The sequence below is a fragment of the Carassius gibelio genome, chromosome B18 (assembly GCF_023724105.1).
Source record: "Carassius gibelio isolate Cgi1373 ecotype wild population from Czech Republic chromosome B18, carGib1.2-hapl.c, whole genome shotgun sequence".
In the NCBI taxonomy this organism is placed as follows: Eukaryota; Metazoa; Chordata; class Actinopteri; order Cypriniformes; family Cyprinidae; genus Carassius; species Carassius gibelio.
The window spans coordinates 24,616,313-24,635,501 of record NC_068413.1 but is presented as its reverse complement, the minus strand read 5'-3'; the positions used below and the strand labels follow the sequence as shown (position 1 = coordinate 24,635,501).

At 39.4% G+C, this 19,189-nt stretch overlaps 1 protein-coding gene across 1 annotated transcript in view; it reads left to right on the top strand.

Moving 5' to 3' along the window:
• The window catches only part of LOC127977656 (spondin-1-like), a 228,372-nt gene that overhangs the window by 36,639 nt on the left and 172,544 nt on the right, over positions 1 to 19,189 (top strand). Inside the window, exons 4-5 of the mRNA XM_052582642.1 lie at positions 7,195 to 7,268; positions 8,801 to 8,923. Coding sequence (XP_052438602.1) covers positions 7,195 to 7,268; positions 8,801 to 8,923 — 197 coding nt within the window. The remainder of the gene's footprint in view (positions 1 to 7,194; positions 7,269 to 8,800; positions 8,924 to 19,189) is intronic.

The following is a 19,189-nucleotide window of genomic DNA, read 5'->3' as shown; positions in this document are numbered from 1 at the left end:
CAAAGATCTTGTTGATCTTGTTGGGCCCTCTACAAGGAGAGTACCAGCAGTATCCTTCGGCGCTCCTCCTGACGATTGGATTTGATCTCTCCAACAGAGGATGAGCTGAGGCTTTCTGGAGAGGAAGATTCAGCTGCCCTGCTGCCATCCAGGACTGTAGCAATGCCTGAATTTGATCCGGAAATGATGGCTATGCTTTCCTGGGATGCCATGATGGTAGGGATGAGTGGACGGTTGGTTCTTTGTGGAGGCCCGCACTGGTTCTCAGGTGGAGAATGTGGTTTCCAAAATCTCGACAAGAGACAGTTTTCTCTGTCTCTGGGTTCCAAGAGGGCATGAAGAGTCACAGATGGACCAACACCAGACCACACTCATCCTCCTGTCTCACCAGCAGGAAGCAATGGGCAGTTTGAGAATGTCTTCAAAGACAGATGATCTCTTTTCTCTGTATGGAGTTGGATTTGGTCGAACAGACGGCAACGTGCTCAGTCATTGTTGAACTGCCTGAATACGTTCAAGAGCAGGACAGCGGTCCCATGAAACAGTTTGGGCTGCTGCCAAATCTTCACCACGTCTGACCTTGCGTTTCTCTGGGCAGGAGTGCCCCTGAAATAGGTCTCCATACCAGAATTTACAATAACTGCACCCCAGACCACCTTTTTTTTGAGCAGACTTGTTTGCAGGAATGCATTCAGTTTAGATAATATTAAAGCAGAATAAACAATATTGTTGATAGTATTCTAGAAGAAAAGTTAATTACTTTTTGACATATATCTTCATTACACCTGACATAATGATCTTTGTGCGACTCTAGTAGCTCACCATTTCAACATGGAAGTAACGTGTGTCTCCATGTGTCTTTCATAATCAGATTTCAAAGGGATGGTGTCTGATTTTGTAACTCCAAACATCAGCACACAATAAAAAGTTATTAAACAAAATAATGAAAATGAAGAAAATGTTTGATTTTGTACTATTAAAAATAACAGATCTTACTGAAAAGCAAGATATGTCAACAAATATCTTTATTTGTTTTCCATTTAATATCAGTTGCAGGCTACAGTATGTGAAACAAATTTAATTTGTGATTTTTCTTTTCTATGGGTACTACTTAAAAAAAAAAAAAAAAGATGACTGTGGAGAGTCAGCTAATCAGCTAATGCCCTTACTAAGCTCGGACTGGTTCACAAACAACGTGGATAAAAGCAATTTCGTTTCAAGCTGTTCTCAAACGCTGATTTTTTTCCCCTTAGAAATGTGTGGGAAAAAAGCAAGGTGAAGCTTCGAATGACATATAAATGTTTTTTAGGCAAGTGTAGGCTCATTGTAGACCTTGCTCTACAAGTAATTTTGCTAAAAGCCAAGACGAATAATCCAGCAATGGCCAATAAATATAGTATAATTATATGCCACTGTTTTTTTTTTCTTTCCCCAGGTTACCACTGTGTGTGTGTGTGTGTGTGTGTGTGTGTGTGTGTGTGTATATAACCTGCATACTGTCTTTCAGTGGCAAAAATCTCATTGCGGGTTGTTTTCTGGATTGATGTGGGCCCTCAGATTTACATTTTGTAGCCTTGAGCACTGGACTGAGAAGATCTCTCGCACACACATTGAGAGAGAGGCGATTAGCATCAGCTGTGTAAAAGCAGGAAAGTGAGTCTGCCCTTAATAACATCTCATTGATAGAATTTAAATTGGATGTTAAATAACCATTACCGCGGCTGATTGCCTGGCCGGCCCTGGAAAGTGAGGAGGCTTTCTGCCAAAGCCACTCTTCTTCAGATATGTGAAATTGGGGTGAGATTGAATTAGTGCATGGACAATTAGAGGGGTACCATCAGTACCTTAACATAAAAGGGGATGTGGGTAGTTTTAAGTGTTTTAGAGTCTTTCTTTGTCTTTTTCATTCCATGTATGGTCCGTTGGCCCATGTTTGTCACCCACCATCCTTCAGATAAAACATTCCTGATGGTGAATAGTGTTTGAATCAGTGGTGTGGGTTTTATTTGAACACTGTGGAAGAGGGGAAGCTGGAGTGAGATATGTGCCTCAACTCACTGCTGTCTGCCTTAAAAGCTATCAAAATAAACAGATAAAGAGAATAAAGCAGTAAATAGAAAAGCTGTTGGCTCCTCACAACATCAAATATAATGTGGGTGAAGGAAGAGTAGCTAGGGTCATGGCCAACCGCAGCATGACTCGATTCAATTAGACAACTGAAATGTAATCACCCGACTGGGAAAAATTTGAATGACTCTGTTGGAGACTTTCTGCTGTTTCGCCACTTCCGTTCATTATCTCTTTAAAGATGGCATGAAATTAAAATTGGAGTATTGGAGTTATTCATACTCAGCACATTTGGCATTTATAAACTTTTTGGGTACGATGAGCCAAGTTTGCACACCTGGAGTTGGAGACTTTCTGCTATACTTTCTAGCAGATCCTCCCAAGTTCTATGAGGTTTGATTGGGTGGGTGATGGGCGGGGGGGGGGGGGTCTTTCCAGATATGTTCTCTGGCTGGGTCAATCAAGGAATTTCACAGTCCATGAGTCCTTTCACAGTCATCCATTAGTCAATCTTGTGTTGTCTTGGCTGTCAAGTCAAGTCACCTTTATTTATATAGCGCTTTAAACAAAATACATTGCGTCAAAACAACTGAACAACATTCATTAGCAAAACAGTGTGTCAGTTATGCAAAATGACTTGATTCATTTTCATCATTGAATTCAGTGATGTCATCTCTGTTCAGTTTAATATTTAGTACCTTAACATAAAAGGGGATTTATTTGCAATCAAGTCAACGATATCGCTGTAGATGAAGTGACCCAAACTAAGCAAGCCAGAGGCAACAGCAGCAAGGAACCGAAACTCCATCGGTGACAGAATGGAGAAAAAAACCTTGGGAGAAACCAGGCTCAGTTGGGGGGCCAGTTCTCCTCTGACCAGACGAAACCAGCAGTTTAATTCCAGCCTTTAGGCTGTGAGCTTAGGTTCATTGTCCAGTTTGAAGGTAACACTTTGGCGCAGATGATGAGCAGTGCTTGGCTTCTTGGAATTGAGACACTTGCAAGGGAGGTTCATCAGACCAGGTAATGTTAATTATTATATATATATACTTTGAACTGCCATAAAGTCCATATTGGTGGAGTGTTGCAGTGACAGCTGACCTTCTGAAAGTATTTACAATCTCCACACAATATCTAGAGCTCTAGAGGGACCATCAGTTTATATGTTTGCTGGGTCAAGAAATGGTACTGATTCTCCAAGCTTCCTCCATTTAATGATTAATGAGGCTGCTGTGCTCTTGAGAACCTATAGAATGCTTTTTTTGTATTATTATTCATAACGTTATAGCTTTCATGGCTTCCCAGATCTGTGTGACAATACTGATCCTGACACAATATTGGATATCCTGTTTTATTGATATGCTGTTTTATTTAGAGCTTTTACTCTTTTACATAGACACAATACTTATGGCAATGTTTTATTAAGTGTCACAAATTCTCCTACCTTGATTGTGGGAGAAACCAAAGCAAACACATGCCAACCCAGAGAGGTGAGAGAGGGGAGATGGGAGAGAGAAATCCGGTTCCCAAACATACTGCCGCTCGGCCCTCCCCCATACAGAAAAAAATCTCCTTAAAAATCACCTATGATTTAACAGGGATGTCAGTCAGGGGACCCTCTTGCTTTGAGGTGACTGTGCTAGCCACTGAGATACCTTGATATATGCTCTTTCTTTCTTTCTTTCTTTCTTTCTTTCTTTCTTTATTTATTTCTTTATTTCAAATTGGTTGCAAAATTATCACATGAAGAACGGAGTGGTCTGGATACTTCAAAAATGCATTGTATTCTGGATATACAGAATGCACTATGCTTTGCATTCAATAATCTTTATTTAGTATGCTAATGGGCTAATTTAGAATCCAAGTTGAGCCTCCTACTTGAGCCCTCTGCTCCATTTGAAGTGGTATTTTGTGCTTTGGATTTGTGTTTGTGTGCAACCACAATATCTCAGCTTTGTTAACGGCAATGGAAGTGATCTAGTTTTGTCATGTTATATTGCATCACTCAATTAATACAAATTGTAACCGTTATTAGTAACATTAGGATAAAATGTCTAAATATAATATATTGATCGCCATCAGATGCTGAGCCAACAGTATGATTTACTCCCCACCTCAGACTTTCCATCGCTCATGGAATTTGGTGCTTATTATACCTCTTCAGCATTCATAAATCACCTTTGTTTACTGATTTTGTCTTTATTTTATGAAACTGATAACCACTTATTCAGTGAAAGGCATTGCCTAGCTATGTTCTATGCTATAACATAAGCAGCACAAAAAAGTGAAAATTTTTCTCTGCTCGCTTTTCGCAATGTTTAGGGAACTGTTATACAAAATGTAATGTGTAACATTATATTAGATCCGTGCATTACAGTTAGTCTGAATACATAGGCCGTCTGTCTCATTAATGATAATCTAACAATACAAGAAAGATTGTTCTCGACTGAACTACAAATAAACTGATTATTAGAACTGCAAAAGTAACGAACACACTGAAGTGATTTTTCATTTTTATTTGATTATTTGTAGGGCTGGGATAAACGATTATTTTTTTAACGATTAACCTAGCGATTATTTTTTCGATGCATCAATTAATCTAACTATTATTTTTTTCAGACTGATTCGATTTCGATTATCTCCCTATTAATTGACTACTAACAATTTATACATGTTGATTTACATATCTGAATGAAAAAAAAAACATGAATTCCTTAACATTGCAATATATGTTTATTGCTCTTAAAATTACAAAATAAAAGACTGACTAAGAATGCATTACTTTGCACTTGCATAGAGATAGCATTCAATAAAACCTAGAAGCCTTGAAAACACATAGCTTACTGAAACAAGCTTACTGAACACATAGGGCCTAGCTTACTGAAGAAAAGTTCTTCTTTCAGATGAAAATAACAACTTCATGTCTAGCATTCAATAAAAAAGGTCATCCAAAATACTTGTTTAGAGCAATTGAAAGAATACCGTAACCAATGTAAAGGTTTTACTTGAGGGTTTTAAGCGAATACAGGGAGTGCTTTTCCCAAAAAAAAAAAAAAAAAACATTGACAGTGGGCGCCAGCAGCCTGTCATGGAGGAAAAAAAAAATATCTGAATGCTCCACGTGAAACTTTGGCGTTCCACCCTTTTTCTATCGTGTCTAATGATTTTGGTTAATATTCACGAGGAAGAGAGAGAGAGAAAGAGAGAGAGAGAGAGAGAGAGCAAGACAGCGCTCGTGTAGTTTGAAGACTGTGAGTGAGTGTGCGCGCATGAAACTTTGGTGTTTCACCCTTTTTCTATCGTGTAATGATTTTGATTAATAGTCATCGATGACTATTAGAGTCATCGATGACCTCGACGCGTTGTCCCAGTCCTAATTATTTGTTTTTCTTCTTTGAATGCTTTTGTTTAGATGCAAAATGAAAAAAGCAATACACTATTTGTTTCTTATATTTATTCTGCTGTTGTTGTATGCATCTGTTCTTATTTTTAATAGCAAATATAAAATAAAAAATGGCTATATTGTGATTAATTACATAGTAATTCATTAAGAAAGAAAGTAGAGGAAACAATACAACATTGCTAGGAGATTTTGAAAATATGGAATATGGAACCTTCAGAAAACTTTAACTTGTTTTTTCTCATAACTGACTTTGCTGACTCTATCGACTTCAAACAGGTGTAGCGCAGTCATTTTTTGGCAGATTACAATAAATCATACACCATTTTGAAGGTCTTTTTGACTCTTTTAGCCAGCATTGGTTACAAATGTTTATTTGAAGTGTTAGTTTTTGCTCACATAGTTGAGTCTAAAAAGTGTGTAGTCAAGTTCCAGTCACTAACTCAAGTGGCTGATATGCGTCCCCAGTATGTATGTGTGCATGTATGTATTCATTTTTAAGGTTATAGGCAGCGAGTAAGCGCAAATCATTTTTAACATCTCAACTACAGAACAGTCTGTTAGGTAAGGTTTTGACAGCCATTTTTGTTTTGTAACATTTTTTTTTTCTCCACCAGTTAAAAACTTTGATCTCTCACTGGATAATGACCAGTCCAGTGAGTGAAAACTACCAGTTCATAAATATTCCTTGCCATTTGGATAAGGACCACCTGGACTGGCCCCAGCTCTCAGTACAATAATGCCAGGCTTGTTCCTGAGATGAGAGCTTCAATGTGTGAAGAGGAAGGTTTTTTTTTTTGTTTTTGTTTTTTTCTAGTCTGAGATTTTTCCAGGCTTTATAAAGACCTCCATGGCTGCCACAAGTATCTGAGATGCACCATGTAAAGAGGCTTCACCAACTCTTTTGGATCCCAGAGCTTAACTATGTCCATGATCACTTATCCGATTTTAATTACATCTGCCTAACCAGAGTCTTGCTCTTTCTTTCTTGTTTACATTCTTTGTATTCTTGGACTGTGCAACCAGGTTCAACAAAATGTGTTTTTTTTTTTCTTTTTTCTTTTTTTCTCAATGTCAGTTTAAATCCACTGTTCACCCTGCTTTAAAGATTTGGTCAGCATGGTTTGGTGATGGTTTAGCTTCTGGGCCAGCATAGCTATCCTGTTCACCAGTAGTACTCTTGTTGACCAAAATGGTAATTCTGATGAAGCTAATTGATGAAATCTTGCTGGTTAATTAAAATATCCAGTGGAGACCCAGCACAGCAGCATCATAAAATGGAGACCCGGAAACTGGAGAGCAGTCACTGGCCCATGTCCCATGTCAGGCCCACATTTATGTTGAACCTTTATATCAGAACAGACAGTGTTAGATTGAACACCCATTGACAAAAATAAGGCAAATTATGATTGCAGCATAGTTTATAATATTGCATAAATCTGAAACTCGTTTATGCCTTTTTAATTTAGAAATTAAAAAGGCATAAAAAGTAGCATTTTAATTCATATATTTAACCATTCTCTGCAATTGCTTTTTACAGAAATAGTGCTAATTTTAATGCCAGTGTGTCGCCAAAATCTGAGCCTATTTTTCAAAATCTCTGCCTATTTTTGAGGGGGATTACAATCACTCCATGAGGGAGTGATTGCTGCTTTTCAGAGTTCTGTTTTGCAAGTTACAACTTCTCTTCTCCTTCTCCTTCTCTCATTTCTCTTTCATCTTTGCAGAGCTAGTATTGTTCAGAGGAAGATCATCTCATTCCAGGATGAAGGATCGCTAACGAAGCGGATATGTGAGAAAGGTAAGTCTTTCATTACTCCCAGCTAGATGGTTTGGCACTTTGCAAGCAGCACTTATTTGAAGCTTAAAGCTATATATATATATATATATATATATTAGGGGTGTAACGGTTCACAAAATTCACGGTTCGGTTCGATACGATACACTGATGTCACGGTTCGGTTCGGTTCGGTTCGATACGTTTTAGATACAGCAAAATGCAAAAACATCTCAACTTTTCAGAATGCCGCAAGCGCACCGCGGGTCATGTGACAAGAACTAACCAATCAGCTTCATCCTTTCCCATAACAACGTTGAAAACTCAGCCAAGATGAAGGAACAGCTGATTATAGTTGTATATGGATTGCAATTTTGAAATAAATTTAGTAGCAGAGCTACTGCAAGCGATTTTTAGAGCTGCAAATCCATTTATCCTTCGCTGAAATTTCCGCGTCTCATGGAGAGAGCACGTCATTGTTGCTTAGCAAAGACAGACGCCTCATGAGCGCTTCTGCCCGAGCGCTTTGGAAAGGAGGAGAAAGACGCGCTTAGCGTTTTCCATGCGTTTTTAGGAGCGATATGTGAACGGACCCTAAGGCGCTCGCTCACTCAGCACGCGCTGAAGGCTCATTGCAAAATGTCTAATGCATTTAACAGACCAGAAATATAAGATCCTAAAATAACCAACAGGTCTGGTGTTTGGGTGCACTTTGGATTCCCTGTAAGCTATAATACTGGTGTCTAAATGCTGCAGGCATAGTTTGTTGCGTGCATGTTTCTCCTTTTTTTCGTCTTTTCCCAGATACTGACACAACAAGGTGATGTCGGCGTAAGTGAGTTGACATGTTTCAAGTATTCACGCTGGTGTTTTTTTTTTTTTAAAGCAATGAAGCAACCGCGCGAAGCCCTCACTATATAGGATTTTAGAAAGAATGCAGAGCACTAGTGTAGTGTGCAAACTTACCACAGTGTGGATTTCAGAAAGTGTGCAAAGACTTCACGTGCACACTTACCATAACATGGATTTACAAATAAATGTTCTAAGGAGGGGCTCTCATGTCACTCTGATCGAGCAGCTCATAGATGGAATCATGCATCTCAAACAATATGTTTGAGAGTCATCTTCTTTTTCTAGTCTGTTAAACGCATTGGCCATTTTGCAACGAGCCTCCAGCGCGTACTGAGTGAGCGAGCGCCTGACTGAGTCATAACATAACATAAACATAAGTTGGTGTTTTTTTCTTCTTCGGGAGTGTCAGGGGCGTTGCCTGTTACGTCGTTTGGGTTATTGGGCTACCTTGTTGAACGCATATCATTATATTTCTCTTTTTTTTTTTTTCAAATATAATTAATTAGTCCAACGAACCGTTCGGTATGCATAATGCGTACCGCGTACCGAACCGAAAGCGTCGTACCGAACGGTTCAATACGAATACGCGTATCGTTACACCCCTAATATATATATATATATATATATATATATATATATATATATATATATATATATATATATATATATTTGTAACAATCCACCCACCCTACCTTGTCATTTAGAGGCAATTTATGGAGAAACCACAGACAAACCCCTGCTGGACTGCTGTGCCTGTGGAACTGCCAAATACAGAGTCACATTCTATGGGAACTGGTCAGAGAAATTGCACCCAAAAGACTACCCAAGTAAGATCCTATGTCCTCGATGACATGTGAAGTGTGTACATTTTTCAATGTTATTATAGTTTCTCCTATCCCAGTTTACTGTGAAGAGACAGTGAGAAGTAAGCCATTTAAAATTTGGAGCAAAACATGAATGTTACCACTAATCATTGTGGTTGCTGAAGAGAGGTTTTATTTAAATGTGTATTTTACACTTTTTTATGCTTTGTGTTTTATCTATTGACAAGTTTGTTGGACTGGGTCTACAATCCAGATGCATTGGTTGGATAAAGTATCTTAAAAACAGAGTGGCTTGAATGTACACAAACACATACCAATGACACAAATGGCAAATATCACAAATACCGTACCACAGAGGGCCACTCATATAATTATCCAGTAAATTGCATTATTTGTTTCAAATGGTTAAATTCTAATGCAATATGGGATATAAATGTTTTCAAGCTTTGTACTCGCATGCTGATCAGTAAGCAACTACCCAGAAAACCCTAGTAAGCGCATAACAATGTGCTAAAAAAATAAAATCCTCCTAACATCTGTATAGCAATGGCTGGCCCCTTTAAAGCACTCTCGCATTATGGCAGCTTTAATTTGTAGAAAGCAGCAATAGTCCTTAAAATAAATGAAAAAATAAATAAATAAAATTGCTTGTCTACTTATATATCTAAAATATGTTGTACATTTTGCAACAGAAATAACTTTAGATGTGAAATATCTATTATCTGTGCAATAATTTCCTCATTATTTTCTCTTAGTGCCTGTCCTCTCTTCTTGTCTTTTGTGGTTGGTGTGGATAACCTTGAGAGTGTCTCATTGGGAGTAAATTAAGCCTGGGGATTATAGAGTCACTCTCCACTTGAGCTTCTGCAGCTCAGATCAATACTCTGATTAGAATGTACTCTGGGAGCTAGATGAACCTGATAAAGAAAGTGTGGTGCCCTAATTTATGGGCTTAGGAAACAGTGAAAGACATACGAGTAAACAGACACACATAGTCGTATAGCAGATTTACACATGGGATTTATGATTATCACATGTGCAAAAAAACATTCCCATGTGCTAGTATTATTACATGCATTCTAAAGAATTTGTGTAAAAGAAAACACACAAACATGCTGCTGTGGACATCTGGAATACATGCAATCATTATCATTTCATTTTGATGTATTTGCATAAATTACTGTATAAACAGAGCCACTTTAATTAATCACAGCCAAAAGCACATATTATAATTTGTTCCCATGCTACTTTCATTTAATGTTTGAAGCACATAAGTCAGTCATATTTTTTTCTTTGTTGCTCAACTGAGGAAATGCTAATGGTGGAATTGGTGTGCGAAGGTTCTGTACTTAGAGTAAGGGGTTTTAATATGCTTTTTCTTGGAAAACAGTGCTAATGATTGTGAAAGCCCCTTGCTTGAATAGCAGCGCTAATTAATTGTTGTGAATCAGGTGATGGTGGTAATATCACAAATAATGTTGTCTCTGTAAAAAAAATTACTTTTTTTTGTATTACCATAATTTACATATAAATAAGGCATGTTTGCACTGAAAATATCAGCAGTGCCCAGATAGCAAAAATCGTCTTGGCCAGATTTGGCCTAGGCCCATAGGAAGTTCTGGTCCAAATCCTCGTGTCTTTGGCAAAATGGGCCAATACCGACACAGATCCATTTTTTCCGATCTGGACCAGAATTCACAGTGTGCCCGAATTAACAGTGTGCCCACAGTAAATAAAACAGAAATATTCTGTTATTTAATAGTGTATCTATAGTTAAAAAAATAAATAAATAAAAATAAACCCCGGACACGTTCTGTCATTTAATTATGTATCAATAGTACAAAAACAGGGCACTTTCTGGCATTTTATGGTGTATCTATAGTAAAAACAAAAAGCAAAAAAACTAAAAAAAAAATTGCTAAACCTGTTCTGTACTTTTCAGTAAAAATAAAACTTATGCATTTAGGCAATATACCTACAGCAAATACACATTTTACTTTTCTGTTAGTTAACAGTGTACCTATAATGATAATAACTCTTGGTTGAAAACATTCCAAACACTAGGGATGCACCCGAATCCAGGATTCGGATTCGGCTGAATACTGGGTTTTTTGACGGGGTTCCTTAGATTGTGCTACACTGGTCGACGTCGCACGGCCATTGATTGCATGAAGGTGTTTATACATATATATATATATATATATATATATATATATATATATATATAGCAACACGGCCCGACAGTTAGCTCTAAACTAAACTGTTCAGGAATCTTGAGCGCCTGGGACGATTTATACCGTAGACAGGGGCGGCGCTAGCCATTTGGGTGCCCTAAGCACAAATGCTTAATTATGCAGAACTTTAAGGCTTAATATAATTTAAATGGATGAGTTATAAAAAAAAATTATTTGTCATGAAGGGCAAAATTAGTAATATAGACCAAAATCATTTTTTGAACCAGGCTGTAAACATTTTTTTTTCTGCTGTAAAGTTGGGCATTTTAACATGGGGAGTCTATGGGACTGACTCTCTTCTGCAGCCAGCCTCAAGTGGCCAGTCGATGAATGAGGTTGCCGGTCAATAGTAACGCACCGCATTTAACGCTCAGTAACGTTAACGGCATTGTAACGACGGGAAAAGTAATCAGTTCGATTACTGCGTTACTGAAAAAATAACGTCGTTACCTAACACCGTTCTTTTAAAACTAACATTTTTATTTAAAATATTGTCTTACACGCAAGCGACGCGCGAGCATCATCCAGCTGTCTCTTCTTTTTTCCGCCCCCGACCCTTGGTGCCTTTTCGAGGCCATGTCTGCCCCCCCCCCCAAGCACTTGGTGCCCTACGCGCAGTGCGTGATGTGCGTGTGCGGAGCGCCGGCCCTGACCGTAGCAATACAGAGCCAGCCAGTCACATCAGGTGCAAACATGGAGATAAGCGTTTTTTTTTTTTTTTTTCGGTGAGCCTTTGATTCCTCTTAGAGAGGACCCTCTTTAGTGGGGGAAGACAAACCAGCAGCGATTTCCACTGCTGGCAAAAATGGCAAAAATCTACCTCTGTGCCCAGTGAAAGACTTTTCAGTACTGCTGGGGACATTTGTTCCCACACTCGCAACTGGCTGTCACCTGTTAATGCATAGCGTCTTGTTTTTATTTTTTATATTTTTTAATTAAACTCTCATTTCATGTGAAAGATTAGAGGTTTTACGTTAATTTAATTATAATGCAGGAGATGCCTGTGATCTTCCGTAATATTTTTCGTAATATTTGGCTACTGTTCTAACCGTAGCCTATCCTACTGTTATAAACGAAAACTAAACAGCCTACTATCCATTTTTATTGAGTTAATGTTCAATAACATTAATATCAGTTAAGTCACCAAACATATTCTGATTTTTAAAAAGAAAAGAAAAACACTTTTCTTTGCATTGCTGCACTTTTATTGAAAGGTTTTGGCTATTTACTTGGGTAAGCATTTTTTTGTCAAAAAAGTTTTTCTCACTTGTCATCCTGGCATAATGTTGCCTATTCTTTTTTTTTTTTTTTTTTTTTTTTTTTTACAGTTAAAATAAAATAAAATGAAAACTACATTGCTGTGGACGTTGTTTCCTTCATTAATGTGTTTTACTGTGTTAATGGAATAAGGATGCAAGTAGGATTCGGTTTTCGGTTTCGGATTCACCCGAATCTTAAACAGTAGATTTGGTATTCGGATTCGGTGCATCCCTAATATAAACCCCTTGTAAGCCTTCTAAAGCTTGTGACTGTCGTCACTGATTTGTGGTTTTCTATTTAGTACTGGGGGTGTCGCTCTTGAGCGTATATTTACATTTGAATTATATTTACATTTATTCATTTAGCAGACGCTTTTATCCTAAGCGACTTACAGATGAAGACAGTGGAAGCAATCAAAAACAACAAAAAGAGCAATGATATATTAGTGCTATAAAATTCTCAGTTAGGTTAACACAGTACACGTAGCATGGGGTTTTAAATGATATAATAAATAAAAAGAAAACAGATAGAATAAAAAAAAGAATAGAGCAAGCTAGTTAGAGGTCTTTACACATACACACATATATATAATTGCATAATAAATGAAAATAAATATAGAATCAAAAAGATTAGAAAGGTAGTTAGATTTTTCAAGAATAGAATTAGAATATTGAGTGATAAAGTTAGAGTGTCAAATAAATATGGAAGAGATGTGTTTGTTTTAAGGCGATTCTTGAAGATGGCTAAGGACTCAGCTGCTCGGATTGAGTTGGGAAGGTCATTCAACCAGGAGGGAACATTTAATTTAAAAGTCCGTAAAAGTGACTTTGTGCTTCTTTGGGATGGCACAATCAAGTGACGTTCACTTGCAGAATGCAAGCTTCTAGAGGGCACATAAGTATGAAGTAACAAATTTTGGTAAATAGGTGCAGAGCCAGCGGTAGTTTTGTAGGCAAACATCAATGCCTTGAATTTTATGCGAGCAGCTATTGGAAGCAAGTGCAAATTGATAAACAGAGGTGTGACGTGTATTCTTTTTGGCTCATTAAAAATTAATCTTGCTGCCGCATTTTGAATTAATTGTAAAGGTTTGATAGAATTGGCTGGAAGACATATATACGGGGATATACGGGGAACCATGTAGGAAGTTATTTAAGGAAGTATGATTGCGTCTCTCTCTTTCTCTCTCTCTCTCTCTCTCTCTCTCTCTCTCGCCTTGGTTAGGTGTGCGGGTTATTCCAGGTCATGGTCACACTAGCGCACGGTTTGTGAGTGTTGTGGTAGCCCGCCTTGCATTAATGTGTTCATACTACATTTAATGCTGCAGTCTTTTGTGTATTATTGCTTAGGATTTCTATTTTGAGGAATGTGATTCCCTCATTAAATTTCGTAAAGCATTAAGAAGTTATTGGAAGTAATTCGCATGTAAAATTGAGTTTTTGAGAGAGAGAGCATTTTCCAATTGGTTGTGAAGTTATGATGGTGATTTCAATGCTAATTAAGGGCATTATATGTAGTGTGTTTTGAGGAGGTTTTTGGTGTAGGGAGATTTCATTTTATTTATGTTGGCGCTCGAGTTGCGATTTATTATTTTATTTCCAGTTATTTCTTTTCTTTTCTTTTTACTGTGTTAAGTATAATGTACTGAATTGAAGTAAATGAATTGGAATTGATTATGAATGGAAAACTTTTGAATCAACTTCCCTGTTGTTCCTTTTTTCATTTATTCCATCTAATATAATAGTGTCATCATTATATGTAATATCGCTGATGATGTATTTAAAGTCAATAATTGTGGTGGTTTTTACCCCTGGCACCCCTGGCAACTTTTCTAAGGCCAAATACCGTCACAAGCTCTTGGTGTCATCTTAGAGATGTAATGCAATACAATACAGATGTAATGCGTGTTTGGACAGTTTGGTCATAAACACAGGCTGAAATAAATGCTCTTACATGAAATGGTAAATGTTAATTCATTTATTATTATTTAATTATATCCAATATTTTGTCAAACCACTGTTGTATTAAAGTAGTGTAGATAAAACAACAACATTGGGACATCTCTCAAAAAATATATTTTTTTGAATCATTGTTTTAGATTTTCACTAGTTTGGGACAAAATGACCAATTTCACAGATTAACGTGACTGAAGCACGCATTAAAAATTTCTAAACCCTGTTAGAAAACGGTTAGAAAAGACAACATGAACCCTGCTGTCCATAATAGCATTGAAACAAACCCAACCCAGTTCAGGAACAGAGTGCAGATTAAGCGAGAAAAAGTGATCCATGCATTCTACTGCTACTGTGTGAAAAATAATGAATATGCTGCCAAAAAAACATGTTTGTACTATAAAAGTTTGTCACAGTAAACATAATGAAGTATTAAGAACAAAACACAATTTAACAAGTCTATCGTTTTGAGTGCCTAGTTGGTAATGGGAGTACAATAGCATGCCTGTTGAGACTGAGACTGAGACACACAAACACACAACACTCCTTTCTCTCCGTTCCAGATGCTACTTCTATGGCTGTTAAGCAAAAACAAAAAAATATTAATTAGCAAATGGATCTTGCTGCGGTGCTTTAAATAGCATTGAACATGTATCCCAAGAAATGAACTTGGAACATAAATGGCATTTCACTTCCTCATCTATGACTTTAGTTAAATTAAGCCAAGCCCTTCACTGCATCGCAAATTCAGCCATCCTAGCAAACAACCGACCAAATGAGAAATGAAACAAGCTAGGGTGTAAGGACAGCCAGCATCATAGGAGAAAAATCTGCGATGTGTGATAACATTGATATATTGAGATGACAATATGACTTACCATAAATAAACAAACACTAAGGTTTGCATATTAGCTCCGTGGTTGTTTTAAAATTCAGAATAGGACTAGAATTTCATATTTTAATTATAACTTGCTAGAGCAGCAACAATAAAGTTTACAACAGCAAAGTCACTATACAAACTCAATATCTGACATCACAATACTGGGCAATATTTGCAAAAGAATGAAGAACTCGGGCATCAGTTCTTCCTCCTCCTCTCTCTCTCTGCTGTTATTTCCTGCCTGCAGGTAACATTACCTGATAGAGAGGAGCGGCCGGTTTGTCTCAGCCAGCAGCTGAGTTTACAGAGTTGTGCCAAATGTACAAGATTTCAACAGAATAAGACAGTGTGAGTAACAAAGGAGTTTGTGTTATGACCTTTAAATCTTCCAAGGATTCTGGAAGTCACTCAGGTCTGACAGGCATCGAAGCAGATTTGTTGGAATGTTCTACTATTTTGTGCCCTTTTATTCTGCTTTAGACCCACGTTCTGGATTGATACCCAGCAGGCTCCTGTGACAACACAAAAAAATGTATCATGTCACTTTGGCATGGCATTGTAAAACAAAGTATACTATAAAATGTACAAAAGAACTTTGTTTAAAAATATAGGCCTACCTCTGGATAAATTCCAGAGTCAGGGCTGCTCCCTTTGGGGTACATGATGTTCAGCACATAGAAGAGGCTGAACAAATAGCTGACAGCAATCAGAGAACAGCCGATAATGTGGTTGACTTCATCCACTGATATTTTGTATCTTTCTTCAACTGCAAAACATGTAAATAACAACAATATATATATTTTTTTTAATCAATGAAACAAATATACAGCACTTTCAAAAATTTAAGAGCAGACATGAATATCCTTACCCACAACTATGATGCACAGGTTGCTTGGCAGTTCTGCTAAGGTATCCTAAAAGAGAGGTGAAGACAAAGAAATATCTGAATCACAAAATGTTGTTTTTCTGCGGAATTTCCCTGCAATGCTCAGGACTCTGTATCGGCAGTGGTAACATTGGTATCAGTGTGTTACTACTTTCTCCACCTACTAAACCAAATTCCAATAAAATTATGAGTTTTTTTATGCTGTGTGCTTACTTCTTCGTTTAGCAGCAGCTCCTTTGGCTCCTCTGCAAAGTACTCCATCAGGCCCTGGAGGAGTTTTATTGGATCTGTAGAAACTCCTCTGATTCCCATATATTTTCCCAAACACAGATATGGCAGACCTGCCTGCAGCAAGCAACAGTTTATTTAACCTTACTAACAAATATAAATGTTGGATTAAGTTAGGGTTTTCGCTCACTCAAAATGGCCCTACTTTAAAAGAGATCCTTCATTTAACATTTAGCCCCCCAAAAGACACCACTGATTTCGCACATCAACACGTTAACTGTCAGGGAAAGGAACAGGATCCAACTGTGGTTGAATGAATGACACGTTTGTAATAATAAAATCTCCATAATCATCGGGAAGAAGGAGGCGTCCCCGGCAACCCACTCCAGCCCACCGCCTCGAGCGTCCATGGCGGCACACTCCTCGCCAGCTCGAGGGTACCGCAGATTCACCACAGCGGCAAAGGATCTTCAGCAGCGTGTCCCTCTTCCTCCCGGGCTTCGGCACCACTGTAATAATAAAATCTCCATAATCATCGGGAAGAAGGAGGCAGGAAATGGTGGACAATCCAAATGATGCTTCAAAATAAACACAAAACAGCGCATCAGCCCCTCACGGACGACTGATGCACACAAATAAAAAGCAAACATAACTAAAAGCCCAGGCCTGGTCCTCTCTTGTCCTTCACTGTCATCGCTCCAGTTTTATATCCTTCCATCTCCTCTGTGGGACTCGAGACTGGTGGCGGGTCGCAGGTGTCACTCATTTCCCAATCACTCCACCTGCCTCGCTCGATCCCACATCCCTCGGCCCCTCCCCACTCATCACAACGTTTTATTGATAAACTCAGAGGACTTAATCAGCTGGAGCACGAGACAGTCAGCACTCTGCATGAATGGCCAGCTTGGTGATCCCTACAGCAACAGCCGCACAGCAGTGGGGAACAGGTGGCAGATCAGCGCTGGAAAGCCGTAGCCGGAGTCCGTAGGCAATGCACAGGTGAGTAGAGACCACCAGGTATTGAAAACCCCTGCCACGACGACGAACATCTAGTAATCTCCTAACAGAATAGACAGGAGAACCATCCACTAGACGAGGGAGACGGGGGCCGGGGAAGAACTGTTGGTATTAAGGGGGGACCTTAAAACTGGTTTAACCCTGGATACATGGAAAACAGAATGAACCCGACCAAAAGAGGAGGGCAACTTGAGCCCGTATCGCAACCGGATTAAGGACCTTGGTGATCTGGTATGGGCCAATGAACCTGGGTGCCAATTTGCGAGAGACAGCCCTGAGAGGCAGGTTCTTGGTAGACAGCCATACCTTCTGACCACAGACATAACGGGGCACTGGAATCCGGTTGCGATCAGCCACTGCCTTGGTCCGTCTAGAGGCCTGGACCAGGGCCTTCCTAGCCTTCCTCCAGATGCAACGACATCTTCGAACAAAGGCTAGGACAGACGGAACTGCAGCATCGGGTTCCTGAGAGGGAAATAAGGGAGGAGAGTAACCAACAGAACATTCAAAGGGTGACATACATGTGGATGCTACTGGAAGAGGATTATGGGAATACTCAATCCAAGTGAGCTGTTGGCTCCAGGAGGCAGGGTTACGGAATGCCAGGCAGTGGAGATCCTGATTGGCTCGTTCACACTGACCGTTGGTCTGGGGATGAAATCCTGATGACAGACTTGTAGAGGCCCCAATCTGTCGACAAAATTCTCTCCAAAAACGAAAAACGGGAGAAAAAATGGGGACCCCTGTCAGAGACTAAGTCCACCGGAAGGCCATGGATACGGAAGACGTGGTCAATTACCAGTTGTGCTGTCTCCGTGGCAGAAGGGAATTTGGGTAGGGGCACAAAATGAACCGCCTTAGAAAAGCAATCCACCACTGTGAGAATAACAGTGTAACCATTCAAGACAGGCAAGCCAGAGATAAAATCTAAGGCAATGTGTGACCAGGGATGAGAGGGAATGGGCAGGGGTTGAAGTTGGCCAAAGTAGGGAAGGTTAGAAACCTTGTTCTGACCACAAACAGAACAAGCCAATACAAACTGCCTGACATCCTGACCCATTGAGGGCCACCAAAATCACTGAAGGATGGCAGCCAGAGAACTCCTGATTCCTGGATGGCAGGTGACCTTAGATTCATGACCCCACTGAAGGACCTCAGGGCGTATCACTGCCGGCACAAACAACCGACCCACCGGACACTCAACTGGTACTTCCACCCCTTGTCCGGCCTCCTCCACCAGCTGCTTAACGTCCCAGGAGAGAACCCCCACCACTACTCCATCCGGGAGTATAGTCTCGGTAGGCACCTCCTCTCCTGGCCGCTCGAACTGACGGGATAGAGTATCAGGTTTGACGTTGTTAGCCCCAGGCTGGTACAAAAGGGTGAAGTTAAAACGGTCAAAGAAGAGTGCCCAGCGGGCCTGGCGCGGACTCAGCCTCTTGGTCGAACGGATATATTCTAAGTTCTTATGATCCATCCAGACCAAGAAGGGCAGCGCCGACCCCTCCAACCAGTGGCGCCACTCACCCAAGGCCAACCTCACCGCCAATAGCTCACGATTACCTATGTCGTAGTTTCATTCAGCCTGTTTAAGGCGATGGGAAAAATATGCACAAGGATGCACCTTCCCATCCTTACTGGAGTGCTGGGACAAGGCCACGCCTACCCCAACTTCTGACGCGTCCACCTCAACAATGAATTGCCGTTCAGGATCTGGAACAGAGAGAACAGGAGCAGAGATAAACCGGGACTTTAAATTATCAAAGGCCTCCTGAGCCTGAGTATTCCAGGTGAACGGTACCTTAATGGAGG